Source organism: Amblyomma americanum, chromosome 6 (assembly GCF_052857255.1).
Source record: "Amblyomma americanum isolate KBUSLIRL-KWMA chromosome 6, ASM5285725v1, whole genome shotgun sequence".
Lineage (NCBI taxonomy): Eukaryota > Metazoa > Arthropoda > Arachnida > Ixodida > Ixodidae > Amblyomma > Amblyomma americanum.
This window is the reverse complement of record NC_135502.1, coordinates 128699388-128714050: the sequence shown is the minus strand read 5'-3', so window position 1 is coordinate 128714050 and position 14663 is coordinate 128699388. Positions and strand designations below refer to the sequence as shown.

General features: G+C 52.6%; 1 protein-coding gene across 1 annotated transcript in view; it reads right to left on the bottom strand.

Moving 5' to 3' along the window:
* The window catches only part of pio (zona pellucida domain-containing protein piopio), a 113689-nt gene that overhangs the window by 13847 nt on the left and 85179 nt on the right, over positions 1-14663 (bottom strand). Inside the window, exons 4-6 of the mRNA XM_077627991.1 lie at positions 11389-11594; positions 10192-10328; positions 534-682 (exon numbers count right to left, since the gene is read on the bottom strand). Of these exons, the coding sequence (XP_077484117.1) occupies positions 534-682; positions 10192-10328; positions 11389-11594 (492 nt within the window). The remainder of the gene's footprint in view (positions 1-533; positions 683-10191; positions 10329-11388; positions 11595-14663) is intronic.

Here is a 14663-nt window from a genome sequence, read left to right as displayed (position 1 = left end):
GGTACTGTATGGTACGGTGCGGTGTGGTGTGCTATAGTATGGTACAGAATGGTACGAAATGGTGCTGTCTGGTGTCGTATGGTATGCGGCACGGTGCGGTGTATGGTATGGTGTGGTATAGTATGCATGGCACGGTATGGTATGGTATATGATACGGCACGGTACTGCGGTGTGTGGTATAGTGTGCTATGGTATGGTGTGGCACGGCGTGGTATGGTATTTCATGGTATATAGAACGGTATGGTATGTGGTATGTGGGTTTGACATATCACAGCTACACATGCGCTATACAAGAGACGTGCGTTACGTGGAGGGCTCCGGGTTAATTTCTACCACCCGGGGAGCTTCAAAGTGCACTGACACCACATAAAACAAGGGAGTGTTTTTTTTTTGCATTTCGCCTCATCGAAATGCGACCGCCGGAGCCCGGATTTGGCCCCGCGTCTTTACTGAACTTGGGTGCCGAACGCCACAGCCACTGAGCTGCCGCGGCGAGTGGAGCCGTTGTAGGGTCGGACGGTCAGTGTACCCACCCTGGTAATCGATGCTGATGACAAGCGTGAGCGGGTCTCCGATCTTGACGTTCTCGGCGATCACCTCTTCCTCAGAGTCGCCGACGAAGATCTTCATGCTGCAGCCTGGCATGGGCGCAGTGGCCACCAGTGGCGTCGTGCCCAGCATGCTGCCGTAGAAGAGGGAGCTTTAGTCAGGGCTGGGCAGGTCTGCCCTTTTACACTTAAGCTTGCTTTCATGCATGCCGGGAGACGTGGGGAGGCAAGGTGGGGAGGGGGGGAGCCAACGTTATCGTCATGCTCTACATGCTGGGGCAGGGATTGTCAGGGGAGCGCGTCCGTGGCTCTACATGCTAGGGCAGGGGTTTTCGAGGGGAGCACGAAATCTCGTTGCAGTCATTTTGTTGGAACAATTTGTTGGTCAATTACGCGCCCTAAAAAAATGAAACCCGTCACAGCGCTGCAGACGGCTGCAGCAAAGCGGGTCCGAAACATCCAGAACTTCTGGAACTTTCTTGTTTCTCCATAATGTGCACTCTAAATATATAACTCTCGCGGATGCAAGAACATTCGTGGAGTAAAGTGTGTACAAAGTGTGTGGAGAGTGCTCAGAATGATCGCTCAGCTTCATTATTCGTTTAAATTTGAGCTTGATAATAAACCCACAACGAGGAAGAATTTTTGTATACCGTTATTGTTATGGTTTGGTTTGGTTTATGGGGGTTTAACGTCCCAAAGCGACTCAGGCTATGAGAGACGCCGTAGTGAAGAGCTCCGGAAATTTCGACCACCTGGGGTTCTTTGACGTGCATTGACATCGCACAGTACACGGACCTCTAGAATTTCGCCTCCATCGAAATTCGACCGCCGCTGCCAGGATCATTATTGTTATGGACGACACGCTTCAGTTTCATACCGTTACCATAAACCTGCCCACCATCTCTGACGGCTCGATCACAAAGAAGGATCATGAGTGGATTGATGCGTTGGGCTTTATGCCGCATACGCAGCTGTGGCTATCATGCGCCGAATACGAGGTGGGAAACATCTGACTGTTGTGCTGGTGGGCTAGTTCCCAAATTGTTGCAATAAGTTGATTAGAGAGAATTAATACGTGCCCTAGTGTACAAACAGCAAGTGCGCACTGCAGTGAGGGAAAGTGTGTTAAAAAAAAAGAGCCAGCTAGGTTGTCGCAGTGAGGTACACGTGTTGTACCAGCCGGTGTTGTCTTTTCCAACTATACGAAAGCGCTAGTCATGTGTTCGTTACGGAACCTAACAAGGTTGCGTGCACTCATAGACAAGCTGATCACATGCCGAGAAGGGGCCCCATTAGAGTGGTATTCTTCCGGGCTAGTTGGTGGGATTCCGTTTGTGGGGCCAGGTTGAACACTGGGACGCAGGGAGACACACACCACATCACTGTTCCCAGGCAAGTCGGTGGGATTCCACAGGAATATTGTCACGTAGTGGTGACGGCAGTCGAAGCAGCGATGAAGACGGACGAAAGGGTCTTCTAAAAGAACTGTTTATTGGGCTGACTTGCACCCAAAATGGACTGAATCACTCGGCGGCGGCGAAGCGACAAGAGTGCTCGGCGGTCGTCGAACAGAATGCCGGCCGCTGTCGGCCGTGCTCAATTTAAAGCTGATAGCGAACTTTCGAGATAAAGAGCGCAAAGTTACTAGAACATTCCGGAACAACGCAGAATCAGCTCTGCCTGGCTGCGATCAATCGAGATAAATCTAGTCGCGTCTTGCGTAGCAAACAAAGCGATAAAGTGATGTGGCGGCAGATTTGAAATACGAACACGCTGCTAATATTCGCGGCATTACTCCCCTCTCAAAGAAGCATCGACCCGATGCATTGAAACAAATAATGCGACTAGTAAGGAAAAAAAAAACGGATCTTGCGAAAATAGAGCATGGAAATGCAGCGGCCTTTAGCGCGCATAATACGGCTTCAGACGTACTACATGGACAACTTCTGGTCGTACGCGGCGTCGCTGGGATGCAGTCATTGCGTCAGGGATGACTTCATAATCCAGTTCACCCAGCCGACGAAGAACCTTGTACGGGCCGAAATAGCGGCGCAAAAGCTTTTCACTCAATCCACGGCGGCGAATGGGCGTCCACACCCAGACTTGGTCTCCTGGCTTGTATTCCGCATTGCGTCTTCGTAGGTTGTAGCGTCTGGCGTCGGACCGCTGCTGATCTTTGATCCGTAATCGGGCAAGCCTTCGAGCTTCTTCTGCGCGTTGTAGGTAGGCGGCAACGTCGACGTTCTCTTCTTCTGTAACGTTCGGCAGCATGGCGTTTAGCGTGGTCGTGGCCTCCCTGCCATGGAAGAGCCTAAAAGGCGTCATCTGGGTGGTCTCCTGCACTGCGGTGTTGTAGGCGAAGACGATGTAAGGCAGGATGACTTCCCAGGTTTTGTGTTCGGCATCGACATACATAGCGAGCATATCGGCGATGGTTTTGTTCAGGCGCTCGGTCAGTCCGTTGGGCTGCGGATGGTATGCAGTTGTCCTCCGGTGGCTGGTTTGGCTGTAGCGCAGGATGGCTTGCGTTAGTTCCGCCGTGAATGCTGTTCCTCTGTCCGTGATGAGCACATCGGGGGCGCCGTGTCGAAGAAGAATGCACTCCACGAAAAATTTGGCGACTTCTGCTGCTGTTCCGTTCGGTAGGGCTTTCGCCTCGGCGTAGCGGGTCAGGTAGTCGGTCGCTATGATGATCCACTTATTTCCAGATGTTGACGTTGGAAAAGGGCCAAGCAAGTCCATGCCAATCTGCTGAAAGGGCCTTAAGGGAGGTTCAATGGGGCTCAGAGATCCTGCTGGTTGTGTGGGAGGAGTCTTTCGTCGCTGACAATAACGGCAGGTTTTCACATAGTGTGCGACATCGGCAGACAGTCGGGGCCAGTAATACTTGTCTTGAATGCGGCGAAGGGTGCGAGTAAACCCGAGATGTCCAGCTGTCGACTCGTCGTGTGAAGCCTGTAGAACTTCTTCGCGGAGACAAGTAGGTACAACAAGGAGGTAGGCTGTTTTGTTCGCTGTAAAGTTCTTCTTCACAAGGACCTCATTCTGCACACAGAAGGAAGACAGTCCTCGCTTGAATGAAGCGGGGGGTAAAGAAACCTTGCCTTCCAGGTACTCGATGAGGCCTTTTAGGTCGGGGTCCGAGCGTTGCTGCCGAGCAAAAGAGCTGGGGCTGATGGGTCCCAGGAAGGCGTCCTCACCGTCGTCCGGCGGCGGTGCATCTACAGGGGCTCGTGAGAGGCAATCGGCGTCAGAGTGCTTGCGTCCGGACTTGTAAACGACGGTGACGTCAAACTCCTGGAGACGCAGACTCCATCGAGCGAGTCGGCCAGAGGGGTCCTTCAAATTGGCAAGCCAGCAGAGCGCGTGGTGGTCGCTGACCACCTTGAACGGTCGTCCGTAAAGGTAGGGGCGGAATTTCGACGTAGCCCAGATGATGGCAAGGCACTCCTTCTCAGTTGTCGAATAGTTAGCCTCGGCCTTGGAGAGGGAACGGCTAGCGTATGCAATGACTCTCTCCAGCCTGCCACTTTTTTGAACGAGGACGGCGCCTAGTCCCACGCTGCTTGCGTCGGTGTGAACTTCAGTATCGGCGTTTTCATCAAAATGCGCAAGGATCGGTGGGGACTGTAAACGACGCTGAAGTTCCTTGAAGGCTTCTGCTTGCGGCGCTTCCCATTTAAACGGCACGTCTGCCTTCGTCAGTTGGGTTAGGGGCTCGGCGATGCGCGAAAAGTTTTTCACAAATCGTCGGTAATATGCGCATAGTCCGAGAAATCTGCGCACTGCTTTCTTATCGGCCGGAAGTTGAAACTGTTCAATAGCAGCTGTTTTCTGCGGGTCTGGGCGTACTCCTTCCTTGCTAACGATGTGGCCTAGAAACAGCAGCTCTTCGTAGGCAAAGTGGCATTTCTCTGCTTTCAAGGTTAGGCCAGACGACTTGATTGCGTCTAGTACTGTTCGAAGTCTTTTGAGGTGCTCTTCAAAGTTCGAGGCGAAGACAACGACGTCATCTAAATATACCAGACAAATTTGCCACTTCAGGCCTGCCAGCACTGTATCCATTACTCGCTGAAACGTCGCTGGTGCGGAACAGAGACCAAATGGCATCACCTTGAACACAAACAGCCCATCCGGAGTGATGAATGCTGTCTTCTCGCGATCTCTTTCGTCGACCTCAATTTGCCAGTAGCCGCTCTTGAGGTCCATCGATGAGAAATATTTGGCGTTGCAGAGGCGTTCCAGTGTGTCGTCGATGTGGGGGAAGGAGTAGACGTCCTACTTTGTTATGTTTTTCAAGCGGCGGTAATCCACACAGAATCGAAGTGCGCCGTCTTTCTTTCTCACTAGAACAACCGGTGCCGCCCATGGGATGTTTGAAGGCTGGATGACGTCGTCGCGAAGCATTTCTTCGACTTGGTCCCGGATGGCTTGTCGTTCTCGCGGTGACACACGGTAGGGGCTTTGACGGAGAGGTCGGACGTGTTGATCCGTTATAATGCGAAGCTTGGCAATTGGCGTCTGTCGCACCTTCGGCGATGTCGAAAAACACTCACTGTAGCTTTGAAGCAGATTGCGGATCCGGTCTTGTCTGTTCCGGTGCAGGGCTGGGTTGATGTCGAAAGTGGGCGAGTTCTCTTGGTCAGGCGAATCTTCTGCGGAGGGGTCGGAGAGGGCGAAGGAGTCCCGTACGTCAGATATTTCGTCGAAGAAAGCAATGGTCGTTCCTCTGTTAATGTGCCGGTATTCTTCGCTGAAGTTAGTCAGCAGTACTTCGGCCTGGCCATTGCGCAAATGTGTGATGCCTCTTGCGATGCTGATTCCTCGGTCTAGGAGCGACTGCATGTTTCCCTCGATGATGGCTTCAGCGTTAATGACTTTCGTGGCGCCTACGGTAAGGATAACGCTTGATCGGGGTGGGACGCTCACTTCTTCCCCCAGGACACTCAGGGCAACGTGATTTTCCCGAGTTTTCATCGAAGCGATGGCTTCGTCCGTCGAAAGCGTGATCAGCTTGGATCGCAGGTCGATGATCGCCTGATGCTCATTAAGGAAATCCATACCCAAGATCACTTCGCGGGAGCATTGCGGTAGCACAACAAAGGTCGCATGATAGGTATGTCCTTTGACAGTCACTCGCGCTGTGCATCGTCCTGATGGCGTAATGAGGTGTCCCCCTGCGGTGCGAATTTGTGGGCCGTCCCAAGCCGTTGTGACTTTTTTCAGCTGCGCAGCGAATGCTCCATTTATCACCGAGTAATCGGCTCCTGTGTCGACTGGAGCGGTAACTTTCCGGCCGTCGATAGTAGCTTCTAAGTCAGAGGTCCTGGCTCTTGCATTGCACGTCGCTCTTGGCGTCGGGTCACGGCTTCGTCGCGTATGCGAGTAGCGGGTGGGGCGTGTGGTCGAAGCTCTTCTGGGTGGCGGCATCGTTTTCAAAGCAGCCTGCGTCGTGGTCGGGGTTCTCATTGTGTGCGGCGTCGGTGCAGCGAGTGCCGGTTCTTAATGCGGCGTCGCGGGTGCAGCGTTTTCATGGGGCGTGGTCGGTGGAGGATCTTCGGCGTTTCGCTCTTGAGCAACCTCACCTCCAGAGGTTGCTGCCTTCAGTTTCCCCTACGGGGGCTGGGGGACCTTCCTCGTACCGCGGCTGCGTAGCTGCGGCGTGGCGACGCAAAGCACGAGGTTGACTGCGATGGTGAGCGCGAAAAGCGGTTCGGCGTGTACTCTTCTCGCCCCGACGCGGTGGCTCAGTGGTTAGGGCGCTCGACTACTGATCCGGAGTTCCCAGGTTCGAACGCGACCGCGGCGGCTGCGTTTTTATGGAGGAAAAATGCTAAGGTGCCCGTGTGCTGTGCGATGTCAGTGCACGTTAAAGATCCCCAGGTGGTCGAAATTATTCCGGAGCCCTCCACTACGGCGCCCCTTTCTTCCTTTCTTCTTTCACTCCCTCCTTTATCCCTTCCCTTACGGCGCGGTTCAGGTGTCCAACGATATATATGAGACAGATACTGCGCCACTTCCTTTCCCAAAAACCAATTACTACTACTCTTCTCGACGCAGGTACTCGTCGAATTCCTGCGGACGTTGCCCGAAGCGTGGTGGTGGGGCGTTAATGGCAAATCCTCGAAGACCGATACGTCGGTACGGGCAGTGACGAAGAATATGGCCGGCCTCACCGCAATGGAAGCACAACGGCCGGTTGTCGGAAGTCCTCCAGGCGTCGCATTTCCTGGGGCTTGAGCGTCGGTCATAGGCTGGGCGGTCGGGGGCTGGGAGGCGGCGTTGTGGAACAAGTGGCTCATCTCGGGGAGGACGTGGGGGTTGTCGTTGGGGCTGGGCAGTCCTTACTGCAGCGGCGTAGGTCATGGCCTGGGGTTCTGTGGCCGTCGGGGTGCCAAGTGCCTGTTTCACTTCTTCCCGTACCACGTCCATCAGAGTCGCTGCTTGTGGCTGTGGGGAGAATGGCAGTAATCGGCATAGCTCCTCTCGGACGATTTCGCGGATAACTTCCCGCAAGCTGTCGCTGGTGGTGGCCGGCGTGTCCGAACGGATTGCACAGGCAGATGAAGGACGATTGTACTGCCGAGCTCGGACGTCGAGGGTCTTCTCAATCGTGCAGGCTTCTTGCATGAATTCCTCGACTGTTTTTGGCGGCTGGCGGACGAGGCTTGCAAAGAGTTGTTCTTTTACGCCGCGCATTAAAAACTGAACTTTCTTTTCCTCGGTCATCCCGGGGTCGGCGCGGCGAAATAGGCGCTTCATCTCCTCGACGTAACCGCGGGCGGGCTCATTCGGAAGCTGGATCCTGGACTCGAGGAGTCGTTCGGCTCTTTCTTTCCTGACGACACTGGTGAATACCTTCAATAGTTCTCTCTTTAATAGCTCCAATGTCGTAAGGGACGACTCGTAGTTTTCATACCACGTGCGTGCGGAGCCATCCAACGAAAACACGTGTCCAATTTTTGCCGCATCATCCCACTTGTTGAATGACGCCACGCTCTCAAATTGATCCAACCATTCTTCAGGGTCTTCGCCTAGGGATCCATTGAAAGTTGGCGGCACCCGCGGCTGCTGCAGTATGATCGGTGTCGACATCTTCGGCGAGGTTGCGGTGCTCGTAGCCGCGTCTTTTCGCTGTCTTGTGCGGTCCGGCAGTTTCCCGAACTCAGGCTCCTCTCCCTGGAGACGTCGGCTGGCTCGCTGAGCTGCTGGCTCGTCCTCGGGTGCGAAGCGCTGAGGGCTGGCTTCACGACTTGATGGGGGCGTCTGGAACATGGACGGCTACCCCGCACCTCCACCAGATGTCACGTAGTGGTGACGGCAGTCGAAGCAGCGATGAAGACGGACGAAAGGGTCTTCTAAAAGAAAACTGTTTATTGGGCTGACTGCACCCAAAAGGGGCTGAATCACTCGGCGGCGGCGAAGCAACAAGCGTGCTCGGCAGTCGTCGAATAGAATGGCCGCCGCTGTCGGCCGTGCTCAATTTAAAGCTGATAGCGAACTTTCGAGATAAAGAGCGCAAAGTTACTAGAACATTCCGGAACAACGTAGAATCAGTTCTGCCTGGCTGCGATCAATCGAGATAAATCTAGTCGCGTCTTGCGTAGCAAACAAAGCGATAAAGTGATGTGGCGGCAGATTTGAAAAACTAACACACTGCTAATATTCGCGGCAATATGTTCGGCGTCTCTCCCTCCGTCCCAAGGTTTCAAGATGGCCCCACAAATAGGTCACATCGGGTCTTTCACTTAATTCAATGAGCGATTTTTTTGTCCTTCTTCCCGACTCGCTGCCTTCGTACGTTTATGCAAACTCGCATGATGGGGAGCATGACGATGCTGCTAGGTGGCGGTGAAAAGAACAGAGGTACTTCTAATGGTTCCGTATTAACTCCCTCGCCGCGGTCACTTCCCTTCCCCCCACCCTGCCTCCGCTCCGCCCATGACCATTCGTTGAAGTGTCCAGATGAGAAACGTGGGGTGAAGAGCACGGCGACCTCTGGGCGCCCTCCTCCAGTGGCCCAATTTCTAGGCATCCACTGAGTGCTCCGTTAAATATTTGGAGGTACAAAGCAATTCATGACACTGTTTATAAGGTTCAAAGGCAATAATGAGAGGCTGTTTACGAATAAATTTATAATAATGACAACAACGACAAAGCCCTCCAGGCACACTACAAAGGAGACCGCAACGAGCCTGACTGGTACAGACATAACGCGTTCCCACCAAACCTAGACTCACTGCTTTTAGCGGTCACTGTCTCTGCGGCGCAATTTTGATTCGACATCCGTCCGACGGACCTTTCGCCTTCCAGCGCCTGGCAGGGCGCTCCCCAACGTGGTCTTGTCAGCTAGGGTAGTAAATTTCTCCGCGTTTGCGTCCGTGCCACCTGTCTTGTATTGCGTTCTTTTTCCGGCGAAGTGGCAGCCGAAGGGCAGACTCAACGCCGTGCGCTAGAAGGAAAATAAAGCTCCACGTCCGGCCTGAGAGGGACTCGCGCGTTGAATAGAAACGCAAATGCGGGCGTGACGTGGTTGACAGGCATCCCGGACAGATTAACCGCGCGTCGGCGCGTTTGTGCGCCTGCAGCGCCGCCGGTCGCCCGCGGCCGTGCCCCCTCCGGCGCCTTCTTCGGGACGCACCGCAGTGCGGCGGCTGGCGTGGGATGCAAAATGTACGCGAACCGGGCAGGCTCGTCACGGAAGTCTCCCCTGTCGCGTATATCATTGCGATTCTACGCAAGTTGCAGGCCCGGAACGTTCGTTAATGCACTGAACCGCGATGCGTCGTTCTTGCAGATATGGGACCTCCGGCCCAGAAGGAGTTATCCAGTGTTCTGAGGACAACTGCCGCAGTCGACTATCCGCTAACACCTTTCTTGCTTTGTTCAAGAGACAAAAACGTATTATGAGTAATTAAAGCACCTGAGAATTCTGAGACTAAAACGACTGAATTCGCAGTAAGGTAGCACGTTATTTTTGGCAATTTCATTCTTGATGTGATAGTTTCACTTCTTATGCCCTGATTATTTAGTTTTCACTGATGTTCTTCGCTCTATAGTCTCGAGTTCTTATCTCTAGCGTGTTGCGCAGGGGTCTTCTCGAGTACTCACCTATATGGGGTCAGATAAGTGCGACGTGTCACAGCCCTCGAATTTGGCTTTTGTTATTTCTTTTTGAAAACTGCAGGGGCCTCACGTCACAACAGCAAACGTCAAAGAGTTGCACAGGCGAATTCCGCAGCGGCCACCCAGGAGGGATTTGCTTGAGGCCAAATGACAGGTGGCACCGGAATAACTATGCTGTTCAATGAATTCAGAAAGGCGCACCGAAGCAGTGATTTATCCGACAGCACTTCTGTCTCTTCGAAAATATCGGCCTTACAGCGCCATACTGATTCGTACCATGCGCTGTCGTTACTAGCTAAGATGAAGGTACCTGATGCGCTGCATGTAGCAGGTTCAAAGTGACCGCTTTGGAGATGGGAGTAATTGCCTAGCCGTGTGGCTACAAGGGAAATATATGCAGGTTCCTCCTAAACACATAAGACCATGACTGCTTTGGAGATTCGCAACCGGAGAGAGAGGTGGAAAGACAGATGCTACAGCCACTTTTCGATACAGCTGCACTCTACAGGCATACCTGACGTTGAAGAAGTTTGTGATGGTCTTTTCCTTTGTCTGGTACCGGCACCGGATGTGGAAGCCACGACCCTGGTTTGTGACCAGCTTGCGGTGGGGCTGAACAACAACGGTGTTGAAGTACTCGACTCCTTCGTCCTGCGACCATCGAAAGTAACGTTTCAACGAAACTGCAATCAGCGAACAACCTGACAGAATAGAATTTTGAAAATTAGAAAAACAGAAGCCATGGCGGCAACAATTCTGAACAGCACCTGTGTGAGCAAGTTGGCTTGACGTAATATGTATGTGAGGAGCTGATTGCTTGACTGGAAAGAGAGGCTTGCTTTTCACTGCTTACGTCTAAGGAACAGTCGTGTCAAAAGTAAGGAACTAAGGAATTCGCTTCTAAGCCATGCATTGGGGTCCTTGCACCGTCCGTGCAAGTTTTAACTCTTTAATTCCCAGATTATGAAGGCATGAAATAAAAAAACATTGCTCCCATATTATGCTAGCTAAAGTACCCACGTTCAAAACCAATATATTAAAACTTTAGCAGGGCTTAAATTTGAGAAAACGGTAAGTCGGCAATTAGCAACAAAACAGCACTTGTTCTATTTCGTGCAGCTAGTCTGAAAGACCAAACCAAAGGCAACACGAATGCCCAGCGACTAAACAATGTTCCACCCAACAATTGTATTTATATTTCCCGGAGCATACACATTTCGAGGAATTATTGCACGCTGCCTGGAAGCCGCAGTTTGCGGCCCCTGTTTCTTCACCCAACTTGGTCACAGTGACGCCATACATTTTGTCCGGAAAGCGCTGGCTGCTGGGAATGTGTTGACTTCAAATTTTGTCTCCACACTTCACGTGTGCACGGCGTGCAAACGGTACGCGGCGAATTCGCGACACTGGGCAGTAATGGTGAAGTTTCTGAAGGTTAATGACGAGTTCCTGTCAACAAGAAGATATTTGTAACGCTGCCGATGCCACACACCGTGGCCTAGGAGGAAATCCTTTGGCATCTGCAGTCTTGACTAATGATGTACAACTAAACACGTAGCGGCTGATGTAATTTATCCTTAAATTTGGCGTCTTTCCTTTTACAATAAGGCGACTGTCAAACTGGTCGTCGAGCGCTACGTGCAAATTAGCGGGGAAATTCCTCGAAAGAGTAAGACGCGCTGCCCGAGCGGAGGCCAAGAGCGTCGCGTACCACTTCGGTGCTCATGGTGTTGCAGGAACGCAGCGGCAGCGTGTAGACGATCTTGTCGCGAACGTTGCTGTACTCGGCCATGCAGGTGGAGTTCTTGGACAGGCCCTTGGGGTAGATCATGCCGTTGAAGTCGTGCGTCGCCTCCAGCGTCACCTGGATGTTGTTGCTGTTGCATTCGATGTTCACGTCCGACGCCTCGCCGCCCTCTGCACGTGCGCAAGGAGGTTAGGGAATGCGTAAAATTACCGTTATTGTGCGGTGGTCGATAAAACGATTAGACACTAACGATATATACTTGTAAAAGCAATACCAACGCTGATGTGAGAGGATTTGTGCAAAACATAGAACAAGCGGGAATAAGTAACAACTTGAAACCTTTTCAGTTCCAAGTGTGACGAAGACAGATAACCGTGACGTATATGAAGGTAAAAAAGTGTTGCTATTACGTTCGGTAGTAGTCTGTAGGATTACTGAACAAAGCAGCAAACGAAAGCGTCGTTGCACTCCTCTGGATTTGGGAGAAACGTGATGATGGGTCATTGCAGCAAAACACAGCGGTGCTGAGAAGGACATTATGCAAGAGGTCACTCCGCGTTGTCGGCATGCTGAAGGATGATTAGCATGACCAAGTCAGGAAAGCTGCGCGTAAGAGCATAGCCTTAATGATAAGCGGCACTTATCGACGAGCAAAGCTTTTCTTCATTCCTTTCTGAAGTAATCTGTGAGACTTCAGGTCCAATTGCTCTCAAGAAAGAGAGGCTCCTTACAGTAATAACTGACTGCACACCACCCAACATGGGCAAATTACTAACTGCAGGTTAACGTGTCCTTTAGTATGTCATTCAGCGAAAAATAACTTTCTCTCCTTCATTCCGTCTTCTGGCGCCTCATCTAATGCCCGCAACGTCGACTTTCGGAGGCAGCTTGAGACCTCACGAGAAGCTCGCTTAGTTTAACGGCGCGGTGCAGGAAAAGAATAAAAACTAAACAAGTCGGCTTTTGGAGGAGCAAGGGATAGTCTAGTTGGTTGGCTGTGTTTATCTCGTGCAAATCCTCCATATATCTTTCTCGCTCACGCAGGCGAGACGCAAATGGCCGTCCGCGTTATTCTAGGGGTCTAGCATTGCGAGGTACGTCCTCTGGACCGCGGATATCGCGGTGGTGGACGGTGTTTGTCTTGCCGACGCTGGGCACCCCCGGACTGGAGGACTCTTCTCCTCTCTTCAGGGGAGCCGCTCTTATGCAAGCGCCTTTCTTTTCCGCAGCGAAGAAAACGGGTGGAAACAGGAACTGGTGGCCCGTAGCTGGAGGGTTCTGCGACCTCTCAGAAGGCCGCAAGCCCGCGCTCTTGCCAAAGAGAATGCGTAGCCCCTCCCACTGCGCGCACACACGCACCGAGAGAGAGAAGAATGGACGGCAGCGCCGTCTCGTGTCAAGCCACGGCGGCGCTAAGCCGTTCTGACTAAATTGCCTTCGGGCCCCGGCAGAGCTCATTAATCAGTGCGCAAGCGAAAGGGGTGAGACGGGGCGGCAACTTACGCGCGTCGGGTTCGTTCGCCCTCAAGGCGGAGCTGCCGCGCTCGTTCATGACCGGCTAACCCGGCCAACTCGCTTCTCCGAGCGGCTCCCGCCCCCTTCCTGGCCCTGGTCGGCTAGGTTGAGTTAGGCTTAATGAAAAAGTGCGGGTTCTTCCACAAGTTCGTCGTCCTCGACCACTCGATCATGCGGCGCCTTATGTCCCCCTTCTCAGCCTCCCCCCTCTCTCCGCCCACTTTATTTTTTATCGACTCCTTCCGCTCTCCGAGGTTGGAGACCTGACTGTGCGTTCGACTGATCGTCCGAAGCTCGTAGCGCATCCATCATGGCGGAAGCACCTCGGTGTGCGCTGGCGCGCCGCGCGCATCCCAGCGGGAGACAGTGCGCCGGTATCTGCCGCCGTCTCCCCGCCACGGCACACCGGCCATTGTTCCTTTCGCCTTGGTGCACTCTTCGTGTCGCTCGCGGTCTGGTGCCGCACGCAGCGGAGGCCTCGTCGCCGCCTTCGCTTTCTGCAACTTTGTGTCACTCCGAAGCACGTCGCCGTCATAATTGCTGCCGCTCGTCGGAAGTTCGATGAACGTCGCTCGAGCTTCCTAGCGAACGCTGCGTAGCTTCCTGATTGAGAGAGTTGCCGATGAAGGTGTTCCTCTATAGTGCTTCATTTCTCGAAGCTGGATCTCCTGTGTCTCCGGGGGACGGCAGCGGCTGAGTTCGCCGGGCTGAGAGGCAGGCGTATTTCGCGTTGGGAATACCGGACGGTAGAAACAAAGTTAAGGACGAGACTGAACTGGACGTCGAAAGAAAACCGCAAGAGAAACAGCCTTCTGCGACGCATGTGGGCGCGGGACGTCATCCAGAAAAGAAAAACGAATAGCTTCTTCAACCAAAGGTCTCCATTTGCAATACATATTAATAATGGCTTCGGTGTGTATCATTGAAGCCTCTTTCATCACGTTCGACTATGTATGTACTGTCAATGCTTACGCTACTTTTGTTTTAATTTTACGTTCGCTGACTCCTCTAGATCGTTTCTCCGCCGGTGCGCCCGTAGCTAGCACATCGTGAACTCTGATCGTTGGCCAGTTACACTGCTGAACGCTATACCGAATCGGCAAAAGTAATTTGCAGGCACGTGTTTGCAGGAAACAACGATTGTATACACGCTATGCGCAATATCTTTTCGCCATGACTGAAATAATTCAGCTCATTCCTGCAAAGCTGCTCATACCAGGAGGCGGATCCACTACTCGACAAGACCACCAGCCAGGCGAGAATTTTCATCTTCCCACGTTTCGTCCCTGGGTGCACTACAACAAGATGCTCCGACTCCTCGCATCGGCTCAAACTGATCCGTTTTCTTAATTTATGCTGATTTGACTACATTAGGGCCAGCGCCTGCACTCATTGTTCGCGCTGTCTTGCCTGCAAGCGGGCCGCTGCTTGATAGATGATACTGTGTTTTTTCTCATTCTTTCAGTACTGCGGGGAGTAAAACGCGCTTTCGGTTGTGGCGTTCCAGCCGAATAATGCCGCTTTTTTTTTGCCGTGACAGCAGCCCTCTGGCGACGAAAATGCCCTTGAGAGGGCACCGAAAATATATGCTGGTAACTGCTTTCAGGTACTGGTCTGCGTGGTGCATTACATCTTCCGGTTAACATTTTTAGAACGTTTTTATCTTTCTTTGTTTTCTTGGTTTTTGCTCTAGGAGAAGCGAAGCTACAGAAAACACTTCGGCC